The 24,422-nt window shown below is 41.7% G+C and overlaps 1 protein-coding gene across 1 annotated transcript in view; it reads right to left on the bottom strand.

Annotated features, from left to right (window-relative positions):
• Positions 1 to 3,582: 3,582 nt before the first annotated feature.
• Positions 3,583 to 24,422, bottom strand: part of LOC120516009 (collagen alpha-6(VI) chain-like) — a 202,962-nt gene continuing 182,122 nt past the window's right edge. Inside the window, exons 37-40 of the mRNA XM_039737435.1 lie at positions 22,859 to 22,952; positions 17,236 to 17,399; positions 5,940 to 6,113; positions 3,583 to 4,090 (exon numbers count right to left, since the gene is read on the bottom strand). Of these exons, the coding sequence (XP_039593369.1) occupies positions 4,059 to 4,090; positions 5,940 to 6,113; positions 17,236 to 17,399; positions 22,859 to 22,952 (464 nt within the window). The 3' untranslated portion in view covers positions 3,583 to 4,058. The remainder of the gene's footprint in view (positions 4,091 to 5,939; positions 6,114 to 17,235; positions 17,400 to 22,858; positions 22,953 to 24,422) is intronic.

The raw sequence follows: 24,422 nt of genomic DNA, 5'->3' as shown, positions 1-24,422 counted from the left end.
GACATAGCAGCACTAGAAAAGGTCCACAGAAGAGCGACTAGGCTGATTCAGGGCTACAGGGGATGAATTATCAAGAAAGATTAAAAGAGCTGAGCCTTTACAGTTTAAACAAAAGAAGATTAAGAGGTGACATGATTGAAGTGTTTAAAATTCTGAAGGGAATTAGTGCAGTGGATTGAGACTTGTATTTTAAAATGAGCTCAACAAGAACACGGGGACACAGTTGGAAACTTGTGAAGGGTGAATTTCATACAAACATTAGGAAGTTTTTCTTTACATAAAGAACGACAAACACTTGGAATAAGCGACCAAGTAGTGTGGTAGACAGCAAGACGTTAGGGACTTTCAAAACTCGACTTGATGTTTTCTTGGAGGAAACAAGTGGATAGGACTGGCGAGCTTTGTTGGGCTGAATGGCCAGTTCTCGTCTAGATTGTTCTAATGTTCTATCTACACACTGCATCCGGAAAGTATTCACAGCGCTTCATCACTGTTTCCACATTTTGTGATGTTACAGCCTTATTCCAAAATGGATTAAATTCATTTTTTTCCTCAGAATTCTTCACACAACATCCCATAATGACAACGTGAAAAAAGTTTACTTGAGGTTTTTGCAAATTTATTAAAAATAAAAAAACTGAGAAATCCCATGTCCATAAGTATTCACAGTCTTTGCTCAATACTTTGTCGATGCCCCTTTGGCAGCAATTCCAGCCTCAAGTCTTTTTGAATATGATGCCACAAGCTTGGCACACCTATCCTTGGCCAGTTTCGCCCATTCCTCTTTGCAGCACCTCTCAAGCTCCATCAGGTTGAATGGGAAGCGTCGGTGCACAGCCATTTTAATATCTCCAGAGATGTTCAGTCAGATTCAAGTCTGGGCCACTCGAGGACATTCACAGAGTTGTCCTGAAGCCACTCCTTTGATATCTTGGCTGTGTGCTTAGGGTCGTTGTCCTGCTGAAAGATGAACCGTCGTCCCAGTCTGAGGTCAAGAGCGCTCTGGAGCAGGTTTTCATCCAGGATGTCTCTGTACATTGCTGCAGTCATCTTTCCCTTTATCCTGACTAGTCTCCCAGTTCCTGATGCTGCCACCACCATGCTTCACTGTAGGGATGGTATTGGCCTGGTGATGAGCGGTGCCTGGTTTCCTCCAAACGTGATGCCTGGCATTCACACCAAAGAGTTCAATCTTTGTCTCATCATTTTGTTTCTCATGGTTTGAGAGTCCTTCAGGTGCCTTTTAGTAAACTCCAGGTGGGCTGCCATGTGCCTTTTACTAAGGAGTGGCTTCCGTCTGGCCACTCTACCATACAGGCCTGATTGGTGGATTGCTGCAGAGATGGTTGTCCTTCTGGAAGGTTCTCCTCTCTCCACAGAGGACATCTGGAGCTCTGACAGAGTGACCATCGGGTTCTTGGTCACCTCCCTGACTAAGGCCCTTCTACCCCAATCGCTCAGTTTAGATGGCTGGTCAGCTCTAGGAAGAGTCCTGGTGGTTTTGAACTTCTTCCACTTACGGATGATGGAGGCCACTGTGCTCATTGGGACCTTCAAAGCAGCAGACATTTTTCTGTAACCTTCCCCAGATTTGTGCCTCGAGAAAATCCTGTGTCGGAGGTCTACAGACAATTCCTTTGACTTCATGCTTGGTTTGTGCTCTGACATGAACTGTCAACTGTGGGACCTTCTATAGACAGGTGTGTGCCTTTCCACATCATGTCACATCAACTGAATTGACCACAGGTGGACTCCAATGAAACATCTCAAGGATGATCAGGGGAAACAGGAGGAACCTGAGCTCAATTTGGAGCTTCATGGCAAAGGCTGTGAATACTTATGGACATGGGATTTCTCAGATTTTTATTTTTAATAAATTTGCAAAAACCTCAAGTAAACTTTTTTCACGTTGTCATTATGGGGTGTTGTGTGTAGAATTCTGAGGAAAAAAATGAATTTAATCCATTTTGAAATAAGGCAGTAACATAACACAATGTGGAGAAAGTGATGAGGCGCTGTGAATACTTTCTGGATGCACTGTAAATATATTATATAGTGCCTTACATACAGTATCTATCTGACTGACTGTGTGACTGTCTATTGTAAAGTGCCTTTTATATCTATCTATTGATCGATCAATCTATTATTATTATTATATATATTATTATATTATATTATTATATATATTATTATTATTATTATTATTATTATTATTATTATTATATAATGCCTTTCACATCTATTTGGACTTCAAACCCTGAGGTTGTGGGTTCAAATCCCACTACGGACTCCAGTGTGACCCTGAGCGAGTCGCTTGACCTTAGTGCTCCAAATGGAAAACCAAAAAGAAACGGAAGCCAATTGTATCATAAAGGTTGATAAGTCAAAGGCGTCAGCCAAATAAGTAAATGTAAGAAACACGGGCCAAAAAAAACGAATTCAAGTCAAAACATGAAGCATCGTGATTTGTAGCAATTTGAAATCAACGTTGAATGAATGGACTCCGAGTCCTGTTTCCTTCTCGCATACAAAGTATTGTAATCGTCCAAGATGTCGACCTCAAGAGTCCGTGTTAGACCTCCCTGAGTCTGTGAATACCATTTTTCGATTGTGTGTGTGTGTAAACACGATAACCTGAGTAGCCTTTCACTTTGGTCAACCAAATTTTGAATACAAGTATTGGGTACCAAACGTCTATCAACTGTTGAGCTATTTTCGCTAACTGAAAGTGGTGCTCTTTTTATTCATGTGTCTGCAGTCTCATTTATTAAACTTTATTTTTATAATAATTGTTAAATATTAATTTGATTTGTTGTTGATGGTTCTTGAATGTACATAATATAAAAATATTATAATTGTCTTGCGGTTTACTCCTCAAATATCCATCTCCATATTTTTTATGTTATTGAATACTACCAACTGGCTGTTATAGTTAACAGTCTTTGTTAATTTTTTTTTAGCCTTTCCTGGATGGAATTTCAATAAGGATTCGCCTACATAAGGATTTTGAACAAGGATTACAATTATGACATTGTTTTATTATTTTATGCTAAAGCTTAAAAAGTTGAAATTATATAAGGCCTCATTCGTTTTTTTATGAACGGTATCAGTTGGAGAGTCATCGCGTCGGCTGTTGCCATAGTGAACTATCCCAGAACCACCCGCGAATGCGTGACGTCAGTACCGGGGAACTCCGTTTGAAGAGCGCTGCTTGCGTCCTTTTTGTATCCGAGTATTGGATCAAAGCCCGTTTGGTTTTACTGCTCGAATCCTCGTTAAAAGGCTTATCGATATTTGAATTGCTTTCTTTCTTTTATTTTGTCTTTCGTTTTAAACTCAACGAGCCCTCGGCTTTGGTTACGACCCCGGCACGAGTGTCCGACTGAGTTCTGATCTTCTGATCCGCTACGCCGTGGCACTCGGAGTCTCCGCGCCCGGAGTCCTTCCCGCAGCACTCTCTGTGTACTCCTGGCCGGGCTTCGCTCTTTCTGCAGACAATGGCATGGATAAAACATTTACTATGGACCGTTTTTAATAAAAAATATACAGTTTTGATTAGCTCAAAGTCAAGACATTTAAACATTTTAAATTCAATATATTTCTTTGTTTTAATTAAAGACATATAACAAAACACAAATCCTTTAGAAAACACAATGTACCATGGATAGAAACTTTCTGGTGCAGACAAACGTGGAATATTCTGCGCTTCAAAAACCCGAGTAACAGCCGAGAAAACATTTTGGTTTAAATTAGCATGAAAGGCACACAGGTGTCCACTTGATGGCAGTCCACGGTATTTATTATGACTGTATGAGAGGGGACGTCTAGTATGGTGCTCATTATAGTCCAAAAAAAAAAAAAGGAATCAGAAGGAGCCCCTTGAAAGTCACCCACCGTCTGTGTCCATGGAACTAAAGGTCATCGTCCACACCGCGTCCTTATCAAGCCCACCAGTGGGCAAACAGAGAGCAGCTGGCAACATGCAGGGTGACAGTGGCATCAAATCCAGGCAGGCAGTGGGCCACACAGGCTTGGTCCGTGAATCGAAACGCTTCTCATCAGGCCGCTGTACTCTTAAGGGAGAGCTGACCTGAAGGGAAAGGAAAGGAAAGCAAAGCAAAGCTCTTGAGTTTGTGTAATAAAAAAGTGAATGGAATTGTCTTCATTTGAACATCAGTTCTCATCAAGGGATGATATAATAAATACATTGAACACGAGCTTTACATTATATAGCGCCTTTGTGTAGTGAGTCGTGAATTATAAATGTGATAATCTATCATTTTTATAGTGTGAGGACAGGAAGGTCATATAGTGCATATCTATATTTGATATGGTGTCTTTCATATCTATCTATCTATTATATAGTGCCTTTCTTATCTATCTATTATATAGTGCCTTTCTTATCTATCTATCTATCTATCTATCTATCTATCTATCTATCTATTATATAGTGCCTTTCTTATCTATCTATCTATCTATCTATTATATAGTGCCTTTCATATCTATCTATCTATCTATCTATCTATTATATAGTGCCTTTCTATCTATCTATTATATAGTGCCTTTCATATCTATCTATCTTTTTAATATATAGTGCCTTTATATCTATCTATTATATAGTGCCTTTCATATCTATCTATCTATTATATAGTTCTATCTATCTATTATATAGTGCCTTTCATGTCTATCTATCTTTTTAATATATAGTGCCTTTATATCTATCAATCTGTTATATAGTGCTTTTCATATCTATCTATCTATCTATCTATCTATCTATCTATCTATCTATCTATCTATCTATCTATCTATCTATCTATCTATCTATTATATAGTGCCTTTCATATCTATTTTATAGTGCCTTTCATATCTATCTGTTGCCCTTCCTACATATTCTATAGTGCTTTTCACTTTTATCTTTCTATTATGTAGTGCATTTCACTTTAATTATATAGTACCTTTCTTTTCTATCTAGTGTAATGTGTCTTTCATTCTGTCTGTTTGTTTTATAGTGCCTTTCTTAACACTCTGCCTCTCATATAAGGTACCTTTCATATTATCTATTTTATTATATTAATAAAAATGCATTTATTTTCTTAATGAAACAGTAACTTCTGCTGCAGATCCTCGTTTCTACTGCCTGGCATCCAAGTCTGTCCTTGGAGAGAAGGTCCTACTCTCCTGTGACCAGAGATGGGTGACATAGAGATGCCCAGAATTCTCCGAGGTGTCACTAAAACGGACTCTGGACTAAGCAGCTCACATACTTGAGGGCCCTGAGTGGAGACCACGGAGATGTAGATGGACGCCAGGGGGCACAAACCTTTTTTAAAAAAACAAAAAGGTACCAATGAAGTGTTGGGACAACTTAGTGCAGGTGGTGAGCCTCGCGTGGACCGAATGTCTTCTGGCCACCTGTCAATGTTCTTAAGCTGTTTAGTTTTGTTCCGTCATTTTCCAGCTTGCTTGATCCTGTTTCGGGGTCCCGGGGTTTATCCCAGCAGCACTGGACGGGGTGCCAGTCCATCACTGTGCCCGCTCGCTCGCATACACTGATTTTGACAGAGCGCCCATTTAGAGCGGTCAGCTTACCAAACTTGTACATCTTTAGGGCTGGAGGAGAAAGCAGCCTAGCAGACGAGACGAGAAGTGAGCGGAGCGCGCAGGGCGTGAGAGTCAAACACTGGATGCTGGATCCAGTGGGCCGTTCTTAGTACTTTGTAAACAGAGTTACTATTAGGTTTTCAGGTTTCTTCTCCAGTTTACCTCCTGACTAAGAAACAAGCAATACGCGTCTCAATAAATACTCACGAATTCAAAAGATTTGGTGGTGAGCACTGCCCCCTAGTGAGGATGACTGAGAATGTCCCTACCCCTGACGTGTCACTTTCGTGTTTCTTGATCGTCACATATCGGACGATCCCGCACAGCGAGCAGCTTACCTAAGATGGCGCACACCTCGAGGCACCGGGATTTGGCCTCAAATTGATTTGCGTTGCCACCACAGCCTCTGTACCAGAAAGGGATGCACGTCTGAGAGCTTTTGTTGAAATACCACTGGACTTTAAGTTGTCCTTTGCAGGGAGTCCCAGCAACCTTTGGCAACAAACAGGGATCTGTAAAAGAATGAGTGCGTTAGGTTCATGTTTTTGTTGTTTTTATTTTTTCTGCCAGTCCCTTGATTGGTTATTTTTTGGTTTGTTTATTTATTGAATTATTTTTTTCCCTTTCCTCACTATTGTTATGGTCCTTATTCTTTATGATTTGTTTCTGAATATTTTTTGGAGGATTCCTCATTTTCTAAAGTTTTGAACGTTGCTGAGCACACTGCAATTGTAACATATTTTGAGATTTGTGTGATGTCTGTTTGTTTTGGCTGTGGGTGCCACCTTTTGTGTACCCGTTGCCAAGGACACGCCCCCAGAATGTCATTGGCATGATGATATTGAAGTTGGCATCACAATTCATTGTCCAAGGTCATGGATGCATTCTGAACGCTTCTCGCATAGATTTTTCAGACTTAGGTTTTGGTTGACATTTTGAGTTTTGACGCACTTTCGTTTCACTTTCTGGCTTTGATCCCCTGATGCTTTCATCTCCTAATTATTACAAAGTCCTGCTGGCTCACAAAACTCAAATGAAGGCCTAAACTCAAGGAAAAGGCGTGTTTCAGAGGGTCCCGTGTGCAAAATGAGTCCAAACTCTAATAGCAGGCCTCAGGCCAGCACAGGCCCAACAACTAGTGCAAGAGGATGACGTTAAAACCCCTGGCCTGAATAACAAAAACAGCGGCCTCTTATTTTTAAAAGCCTTAGTTACAAAAGAGTTAAAAATAAACCAAGCCAGGCACCTTGTCAACGTTCTTAAGCGGTCTTGAATCCTGCTTGACCCAATTCAGTGTCCTGATGGTCTGTCCCAGCAGCTCCAGACATGGTGCCAGTCCGTCAGTGTGCCTGAGTATTGGGTCCATCTCCAAGGCTTATTTTAGGATTGCAATTGCCAGCAATGTCATCATAACTGGCAAAGTGGGCATCGCATTATCAGACCAACCACCAGATGCGTCTTATGGCTCAACAAAATAAACACACACAACAGGAAATGACTTTGTCTTTTTTGTTTTATTTTATTTAAACACTAAATTGCAGAATGACATACGCACAGTTCAGATACTTCCACGCTACTACGTATTCATTTAAAAGCAGCGTTTTTAAACAACGATCTCCGTCCGCGCTAACGTTTTTAAATTGTTTATAAAAGTATCTCAATCCATAGTGAAACAACCGAAAAATCATGTGATGCAGCGATTTGCCAACACTGGGCATGCGCACATTGACAGAAATGGGAAGAGAACGTGTCCTCCATGAAGCGGTGGTTACGCGGCTGGCCAAAGCGTTTATCGCAGAACTCTGGCGACTTGTAAATTTGTCATCTTTTTGTGTGTGTATGCAGCATCCATCCATCCATCCATTCATCCATTTTCCAACCCGCTGAATCCGAACACAGGGTCACGGGGGTCTGCTGGAGCCAATCCTAGCCAACACAGGGCACAAGGCGGGAACCAATCCTGGGCAGGCTGCCAACCCACCGCAGATGCAGCATTCAAAAGGTACAAAACGCAATTTAGGTGCCTAAAAGTAAACCGCACGACAAAAGCAATAGAAAGCAACTCCCTTTTGGCCGCCATGTTGAAATGGAGGGGAGGACCCATTAGGTCATGTGATGTTGTAACGAGCAGGATCTTATCGAGAAAGGGCCATGTGATACGCACGAAGCCATCCGAGTGCGATTAGAGTCTGCGTTTTCTAAACTCTTCGTTTTTGTTTTGAGCCCCATCTTTAACCTGCCTTTCTTAAGTAATATGTAAACCTGAATATCTCCAACCCACTGCATACTACTGAATTAACTCCTTTTGCCATCTACTGAGGACATTTAGGGCTTTTCAATGATGCCAAATGTGAAGGGGTGGGGCTTTGGTACCTTTCTCTTTTTCATTAAGGAAAATGGCGTCCATCACTGCAGGCACATTTTATGGGAAGAGGAAAAGTAAGTGCATTGTACTTTTTATTGAGCAAATTCTGGCTTGAAATGTTGGTGGCATATTTAATGTAAGTCTTTTAACAACACATTTAAACATTGTCTGAATAATTTTAACTGTATTTTAGTGTAGTATTTATGTGTTAAAAAAATGTCCTCTGTAGTGGACATTTGTAGTTATTTCCTCCACTTTGTTCTGTTTTTTTAAATGACAAGAAAGGGATTCATTCTCAGAAGCCGAGAGAATTTTACTGCGAATTGTTGATGGAGACTCAGATATTGAGTTGTCTGATGAAGAAGATCAAGATGCAGTGTTTGAGGCAGAAGCAGAGGAAAATGATTCAGAGAGTTCTGAGGATGAAATTCAGGCAGGGCAAGCAGATGCAGAGGAGTCAGACAAAGCAGAACAGTCCACATCTGAGTCCAGTCGGCGTCCACTGTGGAGCAAGAATCCAAAGTACACCTTGAGTTGGTTTTATAAAAAAATAACTTATTTTCTCTTACAGTTGAGACTCATTTTAATTGTGTTTTTCTCCCTTTATTACTTTTAAGATTCAAATTCCAACTCGATGATCCTCCCATTATTCAGAGTAATGATGCCATGACACGCCAAAACTGGACCCCAATGGATTATTTTAAGCAGTACATCGATGAGTCCGTGTTTGAAGGAATGGCCCTGTGTACAAATCAGCGTGAAGTCCTTGTGTCTGGAGCAACACTAAATACCACTCCTGAAGAACTTAAGACATTCTTTGGAAATTCTATTTACATGGGCTGTCTAGGAGATCCAAACATTCAAATGTATTGGGCCTCAAATACCAGAGTTCAAATTGTGGCAGAATCCATGACCAGAAATCGGTTTTACAAGCTGAGAAATTCCATTAAGATCGTCAACGACCTTGATGTTCCAGACGATGAAAAAAGAAGTGATCTCTTGTGGAGAATCAGGCCCCTCTTGACCAAAGTAAGGCAAGGATGTCTAAATCTGCCTAGAACAGGAAAATTGTGCATTGATGAGCAAATGGTTCCATTTACTGGTCGCTGCCCAGTGCGCCAGTATGTACCGGGCAAACCATACCCAACTGGACTGAAGGTGTTTGTCTTGGCTGCACCAAATGGTCTGGTCTTGGATTTTGTAGTCTACCAAGGCAAGACTACTTTCAGAGATACAGGAGGAAAAGGCATTGGAGAACAAGCTGTTCTTCATTTGGCAGAGTCTGTTCCCTAAGGAACCCACCTGTTCTTTGACAGGTTCTTTACAACGGTCAACCTCCTCGACACCCTGATGACAAAAGGGCTGACAGGAACTGGAACCCTCATGAATAACAGGGTTCCAAAGGAGTGCAAGATCATAGGGATAAGCCCTTCAAAAGAAAGGAAGAGGGACATCAGAGATGGTAGTTAGACGAAACCCTCCTGAACTTGCTGTCATAAAGTGGTTGGACAACAAGCCAGTTGTCATGGCATCCTCTGCCTATGGCATTGAACCTCAGGACACACGCAGAAGATGGTCCAAGAAAGACAAAGGTTTGTCCAGGTGTCAAGGCCACTGGCAATTGCTGAGTACAACACCAACATGGGTGGTGTGGACTTGGTTGACCGAATGTTGAGTTTCTACAGGATGGCCTCTCGCACTCGGAAATGGACAGTGCGTGCAGTATTCCACTTTTTTGACTTGGCAATCACCAACTCGTGGCTTCAGTATAAGAGTGACTGCCAGTTTCTGGGGAAGAAACCACTGAAGTTCCTTGACTTCAAACTGCTCCTTGGTGAGGAGTTGATTACCCGGGCTCAAGCAGGAATCGCAAGTGACAGCGAAGATGACTACACTCCCCCACGTCAAAAGTGGAAACGGCAGCCAAATGCAGCTCTGAGACACTATGGCGCCATCCATCTTCCAGAGATGGTGGACGAAACACATGCATCAAGGTGTCGCAGATCTGGCTGCAAGAGCAAAACATATGTGATGTGCACGAAGTGCAAAGTATTCCTTTGTGTTTCCAAGAAGGGGAATTGCTTTTTGAAGTATCATACCAAATAAGCACAACAAAGCAAAATAAAACAGACAAACAAAAGTTATGATTGACAGTTATGGATGTTAAACTCATTCTTATGTTGACTTTTTTGTATTTTCTTTGGCACTAACTGATTGCCATCAAGATTCAGTTTCACATGTATGGCGTTCCGATGTCCACTGTTGTGGACACATGATATCTGGAAAATAAAAACTTTTTTTTGAAAAAAAATGTTTTCAGTATTCTAATTACCCTACAAAGATTAGAGAATTTAAAAAAAAATGTGATTGGACAATATTTTTTTTCCTGGTAGTCAGGAGGTTAAGTAAAGTTCTGGAGAAGGCCGTCATTATGCAGTTAAATGACCACCTCAATAAACCTGCCATTCTTGATAAATTTCAGTCGGGTTTTAGAACAAATCACAGCACAGAAACTGCACTCATTAAAGTAGTAAATGACTTGCGGGTAAATGCAGACAGAGGCCATTTATCTGTTCTCATCATCCTCTTAGATCTGAGTGCTGCAATTGACACCATTGATCACAATATTCTTAGAAATCGCCTTAGTCAATGGGTGGGCCTCTCTAGCAGGGTCTTAAATTAGTTTGAATCCTACCTGGCAGGGAGAAAATATTTTGTTAGTTGTGGGAATTACAACTCGAAGACACATGATATCCGATATGGTGGTCCACAAGGCTCTATCCTGGTCTGCTGCTCTTTTTGATTTACATGCCTCCGTTAGGTCAGATTATCTCAGATTACAACGTGAGCTACCAGAGCTATGCTGATGACACACAGCTGTACTTATCAATAGCACCTGATGACCCTGACTCTCTTGATTCACTAACACAATGTCTGACTTGTATCTCAGAATGGATGAGTAGTAACTTTCTCAAGTTAAATAAAGAGAAAACTGAAATCTTAGTGATTGGAAATAATGGAGACAATGAGGCTATTAGAAATAAACTGGATACATTAGGATTAAAAGTCAAGACGGAGGTAAAAAGCTTAGGGGTGATTGTTGACTGTAATCTGAATTTTAAATCACATATTCATCAGATCACTAGGACAGCATTTTTTCACTTAAGAAACATAAGTAAAGTTAGACCTCTTATATCACTGAAAGATGCTGAGAAATTAGTTCACGCGTTTGTTTTCAGTCGACTAGATTACTGTAACGCACTCCTCTCAGGACCACCCAAAAAGGACATAAATCAGTGACAACAAGTGCAGAATGGAGCTGCTGGAATCCTAACTGGGAAAAGAAAATCCGAGCACATCTCTCGAGTTTTGATGTCACTACACTGGTCACCTGTGTCATTCAGAATTGACTTTAAAATTCTGCTTATGGTTTATAAAGCCTTAAATAATCTGCTCCATTTTATATATCAGAATGTCTGACACCTTATATTCCAAATCGTAACCTCAGCTCCTCAAATGAGTGTCTCCTTAGAATTCCAAGAGCTAAACTTAAAAGAAGTGGTGAGGCGGGCAGGCGGCCTTCTGCTGCTATGGACCTCACATCTGGAATAGCCTGCCAATAGGAATTCGCCAGGCTGATACGGTGGAAACACGCTACTGTAACATGGCCTTCTCATAACTTCACCTTCGTTTAATCCTGATACTCTGTATGTTCAGTTCATCATAATAACTATTCATAGTGGCTCTAAAATCCGTACTGACCCCTACTCTCTCTTCTGTTTCTTTTAATAGTTTCTTTGTGGTGGTCTGCGCCACCACCACCTACTCAAAGCACCGTGATGCCCTACATTAAAAACCAGAAGTCTTTGTGACCATCATCATCAAGTCCTTCCAAGAGAACCCTAAATACAAAGAGGGCTGGTCATTTATGTGAGGTAGAATGCCTAGACGGGGCTGGTCAGGTGGTCTCATGGCCCCCTGCAGATTTTATTTTTTCTCTCCAGCCGTCTGGAGTTTTGTTTGTTTTTTCTGTCCTCCCTGGCCATCATAACCTTAATAACCTTACTTTTTTCCTATGTTAATTGGTGTTCCCTTATTCTAATTTTTATTTAGTTTGTCTTTAATTTCTCTTTTCTTCATCATGTAAAGCACTTTGAGCTCCATTATTTGTATGAAAATGTGCGACAGAAATAAATATTGTTGTTGTTGTTCACCCGTCCACACTGCAATGCTGAGCCGACGTTGACTTTGGACGCCATTTCCATTTTATTCCCCTGCTGAAAGTCCCAAAAAAATGCTTTCCGTCTGCCGTGCCGTATTTGTCACACATTCCAAGTGCCGTTCTGTGTTTGTTAAATATTCCAGATTTTTGGAATTGGATTTTCTATCAGTTCACACCTTTCAAGGGAATTGTGTTATTTGGTTAAATGTAATCACTTACTAATGTACAGCTTCACAGAGAGATTCTTTTCAGACTGTCCTTCCGATCCCTTCACCCTTAACTTAACCTCACGGTTGCTGGGCTGTCTCCTCTTTTCCAACCCTAATCCTAATGTTTCTTACCCTTCTCTTATGTTAAAATCCTTTTTAACTACCGTATATACTCATGTATAAGTCGGGTCTTGAAACCTAAAAAATCGATCATAAAATCAGACCCTAACTTGTTCAAGTCATCTCAAGGTGGGGAGCCTGCACTGGTACAGCACACGTTGCTGCACCCACCACACGACGAAACAATTTGGGATCCCGGTTAGCAACCCCCCCACGCAGACACACGGTCCAGTCCCATCCTACAGAAAGGACCCTCTATCTGCCGCAACCAGGTCCAACCACTCGGGTCCCCAACAATGAGGATCTTATGATCCGGATCACCCTTGGGTAATCGTGCCACATGACCGTAGTGCCGTAAGTGACGCTCCCTCACATTGCAGGTCGTGTGCCTCATTCAGGACTCCGTGAGCAACACAAAGTCAAACCAACGGTACATAAGGTTTCTCTGAAGTGACACACAAGAAGGAGTCCAGTCTTCATCTCAGGTCAGTGGACGGCGTCCATGTCTCACAAACACTGAGCACCAGGACTCTAAAGACTTGGCCCTTCACCCTTTTGCAGATATCAGTAGCGCCACACACCCCACATACAGCGACCTCATGACCCCCAATGCACTCCCAATCAGGCCTGGGTCTGCTGGTCGTGCAAAGCGTGTATACACGAAGGCGGCTGAACATAACGCAGGCTCGGCGCGGGGTCGGTAACTTACTTCAATGAGAATGGGCAACTCACAACACATGAATTGTGGCAGCTCAAGTACAGAAGCTCATCAATCAAAAGTTTTTGTAGTTTTCAGTGTTTAGACGAGTGAAGGTGTTATAAGAACCGGGCCTGCTCCCAATCCGTCTACTGACTTCATAGGAAGAGTCACCAGAGACATGAATGTCACTGCCGAGGTCAGTAAACCTCCTCAACCCTTCACCGACTTGTACACCCGTTCAAAAATGCAACACTTATTTATTTATTTTTTACATCTTCTCGCCTCCTCCAATCTCACGCCAGTTTCTCAGATGCATTGAATTTTGTTGCAGCAGCGCACTTACCGATTTCATTTGCCACTTCAAACATTTTTTCATTTAAAACCAACTTCATATCTTCTTCTGATCGAACGCTCCATCGAAGATAAGGGAAGCTCTTACAATAACGGTGTATGAGGGTGTGAGATACGAAAAACACAAAACAGTGCAAACGTCGCTTTGGAATAGTGCGGGTATTACTGTGTGGTCACGTTGGCACAACAGAGAGAGAGAGAGAGCGAGCGAGCGAGATTAGGAGCACCCGCTGATACAGAGCATTGCCACATCCAAAAAAAGGCCGTGTGCCCCGTGGCGACTCTCTCAGGTGGGCGTTAGCATATCAGAATCTCCTGGACCAACAGTGTGAGTTTTCCACATTCGAGTTATACGACCGACATTATAAAATAGCAGAAATTATACGATAAAATCTCGACTTATCCATGAGTATATACAACAACCCTAACCTTAAAATCTTATTTAGGGCCCTGAGGTTAACAGTTACTCCTCGAGGTCACACTAACCCTAACAAATCCTTCCTTTATTATGGTAAGTTTAAGGCACCTTTTTAAAAAATATTTATTGGGCTTCTTTTATTAAAATCAGGTTCTTAGATGCCTTTTAGATTCTTAGTTAACCTTTTTCTAAAAGCAGTTTGTTCAATTTTTTTAGGGTCTGCACTTTTAAACTATTTTAGAAGCAGATATTTTAAACACTGTGGTGTTGTTTCCTGCCTTGCGCCCTGTGTTGGCTCCAGTAGACCCCCGTGACCCTGTAGTTAGGATATAGCGGGTTGGATGATGGATGGATGGGTGTTTTAAACTGTATGTACTGTGAGTGTAGATTTATGGTTTTTGAGAGACTTATTACAGCTTGTTATTCATGGATTTTTAAAGAGCACTTTTAGACTTTGAGTAATGGAGGAGTAGGTTACTGACGCCTTAGCTAAGAGTTTATTTTGACAGTTAGTGTGCCCAGGCCATGCCGTCCCAGAGAGGGCGTAATTCTTCAGAACCCACATTTATAATCAACATTTGTTAAAGTTAGGCTCTGAGGGTGTAAAGATTTTATTAAATGGCCCTCTCAACATGGACTCAGGTGACTGTCTACTACTCGTGCTTCTGGATTTAACAGCTGCCTTGGACACGATAGACCATGAGATCCTCATCTCCAGGCTGGAGCAGTGGGTGGGCATCAGAGGTTCAGCTTTCTGATAGTTTAGGTCGTATCTCTCAGATAGAAGTTTCTGTGTCAGCATTGATGATTTTACTTCCACCTCTGCTGCCCTTCCCTGGCGGGTACCACAGGGCTCCATCCTGGGACCTCTTCTGTTCTCCTTGAACCTGCTGCCACTCGCCGCTATTTTTCGTAAACACCGTATTTCCTTTCATCTTTATGCAGACGACTGTCAGGTTTATTTCCCTCTGAAGCACCCTGCTCCATGTTCTGTCCAGCCCCTGCGTGATTGCTTTATTGACATGAGGAGTTGGATGGCATTACATTTTCTAAATTTGAATGAGAACAAGACAGAAGTCATGCTATTTAGACCCAATAGCACCAGCGGGACCCCCTACATCGACCTTTCCACTGTGGCTCAATCTGAGAAATTCATGATCACAAATTTAGGTGTGAAATTGGATTCCACTTTAAAACTCGATAGTCTTGTGAATGCAGTGGGAAAATCTCGCTTCTTCCAGTTGAGGCGGCTGTCAAAAATCAAGCCTGTGTTGTCTAAACACAACCTTGAAACGGTGAGACCTGCTTTTATAACGTCTCTCGTCTTGATGACTGCAATGCACTTCTTTTTGGAATGAGCCAGGCTGCCATCGCTCACCTACAGCTGGTGCAAAACACTGCTGCTCCATTTTTAACTGGCACAAGAAAGCATGAACACGTTACCCCGATTGTGGCTTCCCTTCACTGGCTTCCAGTTTGTTTTCGAATCCATTTTAAGATCCTTGTATTTGTTTTTAAATCCATTTTATTTGTTGGAACTGCTGCCCCCTTATGTCCCACCTCACCCTCTCAGGTCAGCAGACCAGATTCTTTTACGTGTTCCTGAGACACGATGCCAACTCCGAGGTGATCGGACTTCTTCAGTTGCAGCTCCAAAACTCGGGAATGATGTGCCGTTGCATGTTAGGCAGAAACTTCACTCGCTGTCTTTAAATCTTATTAAAAACACACGTTGACTCTCTGGCTTTTAACCGAGTGTGAGATGTTGACTATCTGGGTACTTTTTATTAGGAATCTCTTCAGCTCTCATGTATTTCATTTATCGTTTGGTTTTGTTTGTCTCATATGTTGGGCTTTTATTGTACAGCACTTTGGTCAGCCTTGATGTTATTTTTAAAGAGCTTTAGAAAGAAAGAAAGAAATAAAATAGATAAATAGATAGATAGATATGAAAGGCACTATATAATAAATAGATAGATAGATAGATAGATAGATAGATAGATAGATAGATGAAAGGCACTATATAATAAATAGATAGATAGATAGATAGATAGATAGATAGATAGATAGATAGATAGATAGATAGATAGATGAAAGGCACTATATAATAGATAGATAGATAGATAGATAGATAGATAGATAGATAGATAGATAGATAGATAGATAGATATGAAAGGCACTATATGATAGATAGAGAGATAGATAGATAGATGAAAGGCACTATATAATAGATAGATAGATGAAAGGCACTATATAATAGATAGATATTCGGCCCAAGGGGTGGTCCACTCATGGCTGATGCAGGCAAATCTAATATAGTAAGGATTGTATAATTAGAGTCCCACCTAAAATGCCTGCCTTTAAGATATTCATTATGGTCTGTTTCTACTCCCTGATGTTAAAGACTGTTATACCAGCCCTGGAGTTCAAATTCTAAATGTGGCCCTGATGTTAAGATTTGAACCCGGGGCCAGTAGTAGCTAATTATAGGACTGGATTATAGGTCTTTTAGACAAACTGCCCCTACCCGTATTCTAATCTTGAGGCCCATGAAAGAAGTCCCTGATGTTAACATTTTGATGGGAGATCCTGATGTTAATTAATGTTTTTTATCTATTTTATTTTTTTATACTTAACATCAGTAACCCTGGCCCTGATCTTAAATAATCCTAATGTTAACTAACCCTAGAACCCTAAAATAATATTTTGAAAAAAATCTTGTATATAGCGCCTTACAGTAAATAGAATAAAATGGATGTGTTGATACTGGATTGTTCCAATTTAGGAGAGCGGGAGAGCCTTTAATTAATTAATTTAATGTTTTTTATGATCTGAATAGTTTTAATGGTTTTTTAAGTTAACAGATCTTTTAAGAACAGCATTTTTAGAAATTATTAAAGCATTTTATTCTCCAGAGGAGGGACTTTTTAGGGTTTTATTCATCTATTTATTTATTTAATAAATTTTAGGGATTAAAGTATATTTATACAACTGCCTATGACACTGAGGTCTAAGATAAATTCTTATAATGAAACTAAGTGTGCCAGAGCGTCCCTTTATGTCATTGTCCCCTACCCTACCCTACCCTACCCCTAACCTCAATACACTCAGCTCACACCTGATTAAAAAGCCACTCCACCTGCTTGTGCCCCCCTTTCCGTGTGTGCAGATGACTTGTACCCTACCCCTCGTCCCGTCACGTCATGTCACACCACATTAAACACACCGTTCAGAGAAGTTGGCTCTTACTTATCGTGGCCGCTTTGCCCTTCGGATCTTCCTTTTCAGTCGTCTGCTCGATGTTCGGCTGCTCTGCTGCCGGCTGCTCCTTTGACTCCTGCGCTTGGTCATTCATTACACCTGGGGGGTCCATCTTTGGTAATTGGACATGCTGATCTTCAGAAGACGACATTCTGTGGGCAGTGAAGGGAACACAACTCAGAACTTACAACATGGCGGTTCTTAAGTTACGACAATTCTGCAGATGGAAAGGAGCACATCAAGCCCAAAGTGTTTCTTTTCATCTGAATTTCAATTCATTTTTATTTGTCGATTTCCCTTTTTTACTCAGGAACAAAGCAAACTAGCAGCCGTCACTAACCATGAAGCCGAGTCCAGTACAGTGCAGACTTTGTCACCATTCTTGCCACTCGCTAGCAGCTCAATCAGCAGCGTAGTCAAAACCACTGCATCCTATTGTCACACGCGTGCACTCTGGTGATGCCAGTTACCCGCCGAGCCAGGGGGTGGCGCTATTTGTTTGTGCCTTCTCTCTTCCTCCCCCTGCAGAATGGCTGTTTCACCATTTCTGTTGTCCACCCTTTTGGACCCGCCTCTTCCTGCCTAAACCCCACATGGCCATCAGTTCAGCCATCGTTGAGTCAGTTCAACATCGAACTCTCGTCTGAAAAGACATCAACCTTATCTTCGTTAAAAGATCCTTTCCCTTTTTGATTCATTTTCATTGTGTGGGGGTCACGGATGTGCCTTAACCTTTTTCCCATGTCTGCTTCTTGTTTTACACTTGATACACACCGCAGCCATATCACCTCAGGGAGTGGAGCTGCTTAACACTCTGAGTGATCCCTCAGCAGAATCGGCACACGTCTCACAATTACCACGTAGTGGTGGGTTTTTGGGCCATCATTATGGCTTTTCCAACTCCGCGATGTTTGGTGACATCATTAACAACTGTAGGATCATTTACACTTAAGGTCCACGTAATAATAATAAATGTTATTTATATAGCACCTTTCCCATGCACAAGTTATAATGTACATGACCATTATAGTGCTGCAATGATGAAAGGAAATGAAAGAACGAGGTCTGTCTATAAAAAAACCGAACCTCCTAAATGGGGCGCCAACAAGTCAACGTAGCAGACTTGTGATAGCAGCGGTGTGCAGCAGTGAAATTGGCCTTTAAAATACCTACCTGCTCAATCGCGACACTTCAAATAGTTACCGAGCACGTGCAGCAGAGTGAACTCGCCTCCTGTGCCTTTTTTTTTTTTTACAAGTTGAAACACGAAGGATCTTGAAGAGTGACGTGTTTCTGTGATATAGCAGACTTGTGATATGACTCCACATATAACGGTGACCCTGGCCTTTAAAATCCCTCTTTGCTCAATCATAGCACGAGCCATCGAGTACCTGCAGTAGCGTGAAGTTGAAGTAGGAAGGATCTTGAAGGACAATGTGTTTCTGTGAAATTCTTCATGCATTTGGTCAAATCCTTTTACCGAGACTATTCAGATGATGCAGCAGGATTAAGGAGAGGATCATTCAAGCCGCACATCGATATTGTGAATGTTACTGACGTCTCAAAGCAGGCAGACAACCTCAAAACTTGACGACAATCACATTGGCAAAGTGCACGCTTTGACTTGTGATAAGCGTCGCCTAACTGTCTGTAAAGTGGCTGAAGACGCTGGCATCAGTAGAAGTTTGTGTCACACAACTGATTGGAAAAACCTGCAGACGCATCGTTTGGCTGCATAATTTATGCCGCATCTCTTGACTGAGGAGCAAAAGGCGAAGTGTGTGACAGTCAGTTAGGAGCTGTTAGGTTGTGTGAGCGCTGATGAAAACGTGTCGTAACTGGGGACGAAACGCGGGCGTACGGCCCATATGGGCTTTTTTATGGTCCGGCGAGTTGAAATCCACCCTGAAAGGTCGTCAATTTCAAGCGATAGACAATTCCTCACGGGATCAACACGACATTCTGAAAAACGAGTTCCAAGGTGCATTCCACAAGCCGGAAAACCAGTGAGAGCGGCGCATAAATAGAGGAGGGGAACTCTATGAAGGAGACACATTTGGTTACGTGGCAAACATAGTTTTTTTTTTTTTTTTTTAAAGATTTGGTTTCTTTTTTGGACAGACCTCGCATTACCAGTGTGGAAGAATAAATTTATTCGTCTTAAAGAAATAGCATAACAGGTTAATAAATGACAGAAACGTTTTTCAGACATACCAGGAAATCAGATGAAGGTCAAGTGAACAGCAAAGTGTTCTGAAAGATGACTAAGAAGTCAGCAGATGTTCTGTAAAACACCCAGAATGGACACTTGTGAAATAAGCAGAAATCTCAAGGGTGGTGGCTCAGCTCAGAAGGTATAAGAAGAACCAGAATGTAATATAAGAGACTTTTATTTTTAAGAAGTGATTTGGGTGTAATCCAACGAGCCAATCAGAGTAAAATGTATGCATTGACTGCCACTGTACAGCAGGGGAAATAAGGATTTGATCCCCTGCTGAATTTGTAAGTTTGCTCGCTGACAAAGAAATGACTAGTCTCTCATTTTTATGGTAGTTTCATTTTAATGGAGAGAGACAGAATATCAACCAAAAATCCAGAAAAACCAAATGACAGAAAAGTTATACAGTGGAACCTCGGTTCACGAACGTCTCGGAACACGTACAAATCGGTTTACGACCAAAAAGTTTGCCAAACTGTTCACGGCCACACACTCGGTGTACAAACAAGCCAGTTTCCCTTTCGGTTTGTGCGCACCAATCATTTGCACGCGTTCAGTCGCTCCCTGCGCATTCCCTGTTCAGCGAGCAAGAGGAGAGAAAGAGCGACACACACACACACACACACGAGAGAGACGGCTGGACACATAAGGCCGAGAAGGCAGTTAAAGAAGGCACCAGGCTTGTTTTTAAAGAGACTGCTTCGAGCATTGTTTTAACCTCATTGCATTTAATGAAGACTTTTTTCTATTGGATTTTAACCTCCACTTCACTTCTGTTTACAGCAATTGGTTCCTAGCGTGCATTGTTGCAATGTTACTTTTCTTGGTGGTTTATTAAATTATGGATTTTTCAAATGTTAATTTTTTCCCTGTGCTTAAAACTCATCAAAAAAATATTTTTAGCGAGCGGTTCATAGCGCTATAGTGCAAACTCCTGCAATGTTAGTTTTCTCTGTTCAAGGTTTTCTCTGTTATTACATTTAGTTTACTATTGCGCTGTGCATTCTATGGTATGATTAACTATATTTGTACTTAAAAATCCTTAAAAATATATATTTACATACAATTTGTATGGTCTGGAACAGATTAATTGTATTTACATATAATCCTATGGGGGAAATTACTTCGGTTCACGACCAAATCGGGTTACAACCAGAGCTTTGGAACGAATTATGGTCGTGAACCGAGGTTCCACTGTACATTGATTTGCATGTCATTGAGGGAAAGAAGGATTTGATCCCCTAAAACCTAGCTAGAAGTCTGGCTCCCACAGACTGGCACACACAGATTACAATCAATCAATCGATCGATCAATTCCAGAAACTCCTGATCTCAACTCGTTATGTGTAATCAAAGCACCGTGATGTCCCTACATTGATAGATTAAAGGCTAGAAGTCCACATGACCGTCATCATCAAGTCCTTCCAAGAGAACCCTGAATACAATTACGACTGATCATTGATGTTAGTTACATGCCTAGACGGGGCTGGTCAGGTGGTCTCGTGGCCTCTGACCCCCTGCAGATTTTATTTTTTTCTCTCCAGCCGTCTGGAGTTTTTTTTTTTTCTGTCCTCCCTGGCCATCGGACCTTACTTTTATTCTATGTTATTTAGTGTTCTCTTATTTTAATTCTTACTTTGTCTCTTTTCTCTTTCTTCATCATGTAAAGCACTTTGAGCTCCATTATTTGTATGAAAATGTGCGACAGAAATAAATGTTGTTGTTGTTGTGTATAAAGCCCACCTGTCCAAAAAATCAATGTCTTGTCTTCCATTCCAACGTCTTCACCACCTGGGGCAAGAGATGTCAAAGGACGTCAGGGACAAGACTTGGAAGGGGCGACAAGACCATCAGCAAGAAGCTTGGTGAGAAGGTGACAACTGTTGGTGCGATTATACAGAAATAGAAGAAATCTAAAATGACCGTCAATCGCCCTCGGTCTGGAGCTCCAAACAACAACAGACACGGAATAAGTGACCAAGTTGTGTGGTAGACAGTAAAACTTTAGGGACTTTCAAAACTGTATTGTATGTGGATTTCACTTTCACCAAATAGCAAATCTTTCAATTCTCGTGGATACGCCTTATCATTAGGAAGAAACACTACTTTTTTTTCCCTGATGGCGACATGAATTAGACGATCTACAAGTCCCCGACTTAAAGTTTAAATCCAAACAATCTCTCCATACTTCTGTCATATCACCTCTGTCCATATATTCAATCTCTTTTCGCTTTTACCTTTTCGTCAATATCGCATTGAATTTTGATTCCGTGTTTGGAATAACATTGTGACAACGCAAAGTAGAACTGCCCGTGAGTGAATATCGATTCTTTCTCTCTACACAAACTGTGTCTGACAATAGCATTCACACAAATAAGAAATGATTGAACCGTGTGCGTGGTTCTAAATGCTTTAGTTGTGGGCGGGACTTTTCTAAATCTCTTTGCATAAAGTCTTGTCTCGCTGGGCTTGAAAGTTTCTCTCGCGGGATTTCACTTTAACCAAACAACAAATCTTTTAATTCTTGCAGATAGGCCTCTTCATTGGGAAGAAACACTACTTTTCCCTGATGGCAAAACAAATTAGACAATCTAAAAGTCTCCGAACAATATATTCAATCTCTTTTCGCTGTTCTGTTATTTCCCCGAGTAATAATTTCCGTTTGTTTGTGCTAATGCGATCTTTACTATCATTTTTTGAGACTTTCGAATTTTCTTACTTTCATTATCTCTAAACTGCGCTGCATGTGTACCGTACCAATGTGTTTGAATTCTTTACGACATTCTACTTTGTCATCTACTCTTTGTTTTTTATTTCCAGCCCCGGGCGCAGTTAAATCTCTTGGCACAAAGTCTCGACTTGCAGGACATGAAAGTGTCTCTCTGAGAAAGTCACGTCTCGTCTCTCTTCCCAAGATTTTTTATTATAATAGAGAGAAATTAGTGGACACGACTGGCGAGCTTTGTTGGGCTGAATGGCCTGTTCTCGTTCAGATTGTTCTAATGTTCTAAAGGATAAAAACACTTTTAGGAGTTGTATCTGCAGTCTCGGCCCAGAAGTAAATTGCCGCATTCCTGGATAACGCGACCTCAACAGCCACCAACTGAACTCCCACCAAAGGTCGGCACTCGTAATAAAACGCAACATCACAGTAAGACATGAGGATTCTAAACGCTAAGAAAAATACTAACAGTGAGGCCTATCAGTAAAGTGGTGGGACTGACCAGGCCTGTGTGTCTCTCCTGCTGAACGCTCAGATGATCCCATCAAACGTCTTTTGTTTGTTTTATTATTTTCTTTGTCCAAACACCTAAAGTCATGAAAGTGGGTTAACCCCCACAGAAATGACCTGCACGCCCAACGACGATGTCTGAAAATCAACCCTTCGCCTACCTTTCCAGTGATGAGACCTGGGACCCGTCGTCTTGCTGTTCTTTTCCACAGTGCTTCTTCTCAAAGACCTTTGTGGGGTACGTGTTAATTTTTTCTATAAAACAAAAGATCTCAATTAGTGATCAATGATCTTAAAAGTTGTCTCAGTGACTGTCATAGATGAGCCCTAGGCGTAGTGCCCATGTTTGAAGGCTGGCCAGCACACCAGCAGGTCACCAGTACTGCAACTGGTCATCTGATTTTATACATTAATCCATCCATCGATCCAGTTGCACTGTGGACGGGTGGAGTGTAGTGGAGACTCTGTGCAGAGAAGGTGACACATACTACATTCCAATGAACCGGGAAGTCTGAATTTTTGAGTTTCCAGTTAGAATTTTCAACTGTCAGATTTCCTACTCGGAAACCCAAGGCTGGTCTGTCAGGTCTGAGTGTGTCTGACTTCAGATTATGATGTCACCCAAAATGGTGGTGCACTCGATGTGTATCTCATTTAATTAGTTATACACACAGTACAGTCCGACGTCTATCTGTAGATATGTTGCTGTTGTGTCTGGATATACAGTGTAATGTGTTGTTCAGTAGTCGTCTGTATTCTAGAAACAGCAAGCAGAACAATGGTTTTCCTGTAGGCGTCCATCTTGGCTTTCCAAATGTTTTACTGGAACACGGTCAACTCGGTTGTGACATCATTCCCAGCTCCAAAATTCAGTTTTCAACTTAGCAACAGACAGAGAGATCAGCTGACATCGCCAGGAAGCACAGTGTTCAGAGACGGGCTCCGCGTGGCAGGCAAATGGAGCTCTCTAGTTAGGTCACACCTCAAAGTGCTTAACCTCCGAGCCAGAGATCACGGGTTTGTGACTCTCTGTCACAACAATGGAAATCTTCAAACTGAGGTGGAGTGTAGTGGCAGTGCTGCGCAGAGGAGGTGGGAGCTGAAAAAGAGAAGGACCAGGTGACGTCACGAGAAAGCTCACAGTGGTCTGAGATGGACTCCATGTGGCTGGTGGATGGTGGAGCTCTTTATTTAGCTCTCACTGCAAGCCACTCACCTCTGAGCCAGGGATTGTGGATTCACAGCTCACCACAATGCAAATCTTTGAACTGAGATGTTTCATGGTGCGAGTCAACAGAAATTCAATTGGTGGTAACAGTGGGATTTGCACTTTGGACGGGTGGAGAGTAGTGGCAACACTGTGAGGAGAAGGTGGGGGCTGAAACAGAGAAAGAGACCAGCCAATGTCACCAGGAAGCGCACTGCTCATGGTCATCTGAGGTGGACTCCACATGGCTGATGGTTGGAGCTCTCTATTTGACTTATGCCACATGGCGCTTGACCCTGAGCCGGAGATCGTAGGTTCACCTCCAGTTCACCACAGAACAGATCTTCAAACTGAGGCAATTGGTGACAAGGGTGGGATTTGCACTGCGGATGGGTGGAGTGTAGTGGCAGTGCTGCATAGAGAAGGTGGGATCTGAAACAGACAAAGACCAACTGATGTCACAAGGAAGCAGAACGTTCAGGGTCATCTGAGATGGACTCCACGCAGATGATGGATGG

This window comes from Polypterus senegalus, chromosome 15 (assembly GCF_016835505.1).
Source record: "Polypterus senegalus isolate Bchr_013 chromosome 15, ASM1683550v1, whole genome shotgun sequence".
In the NCBI taxonomy this organism is placed as follows: domain Eukaryota; kingdom Metazoa; phylum Chordata; class Cladistia; order Polypteriformes; family Polypteridae; genus Polypterus; species Polypterus senegalus.
The sequence above is the reverse complement of the archived record's forward strand: the minus strand, read 5'-3'. Positions and strand labels throughout refer to the sequence as shown.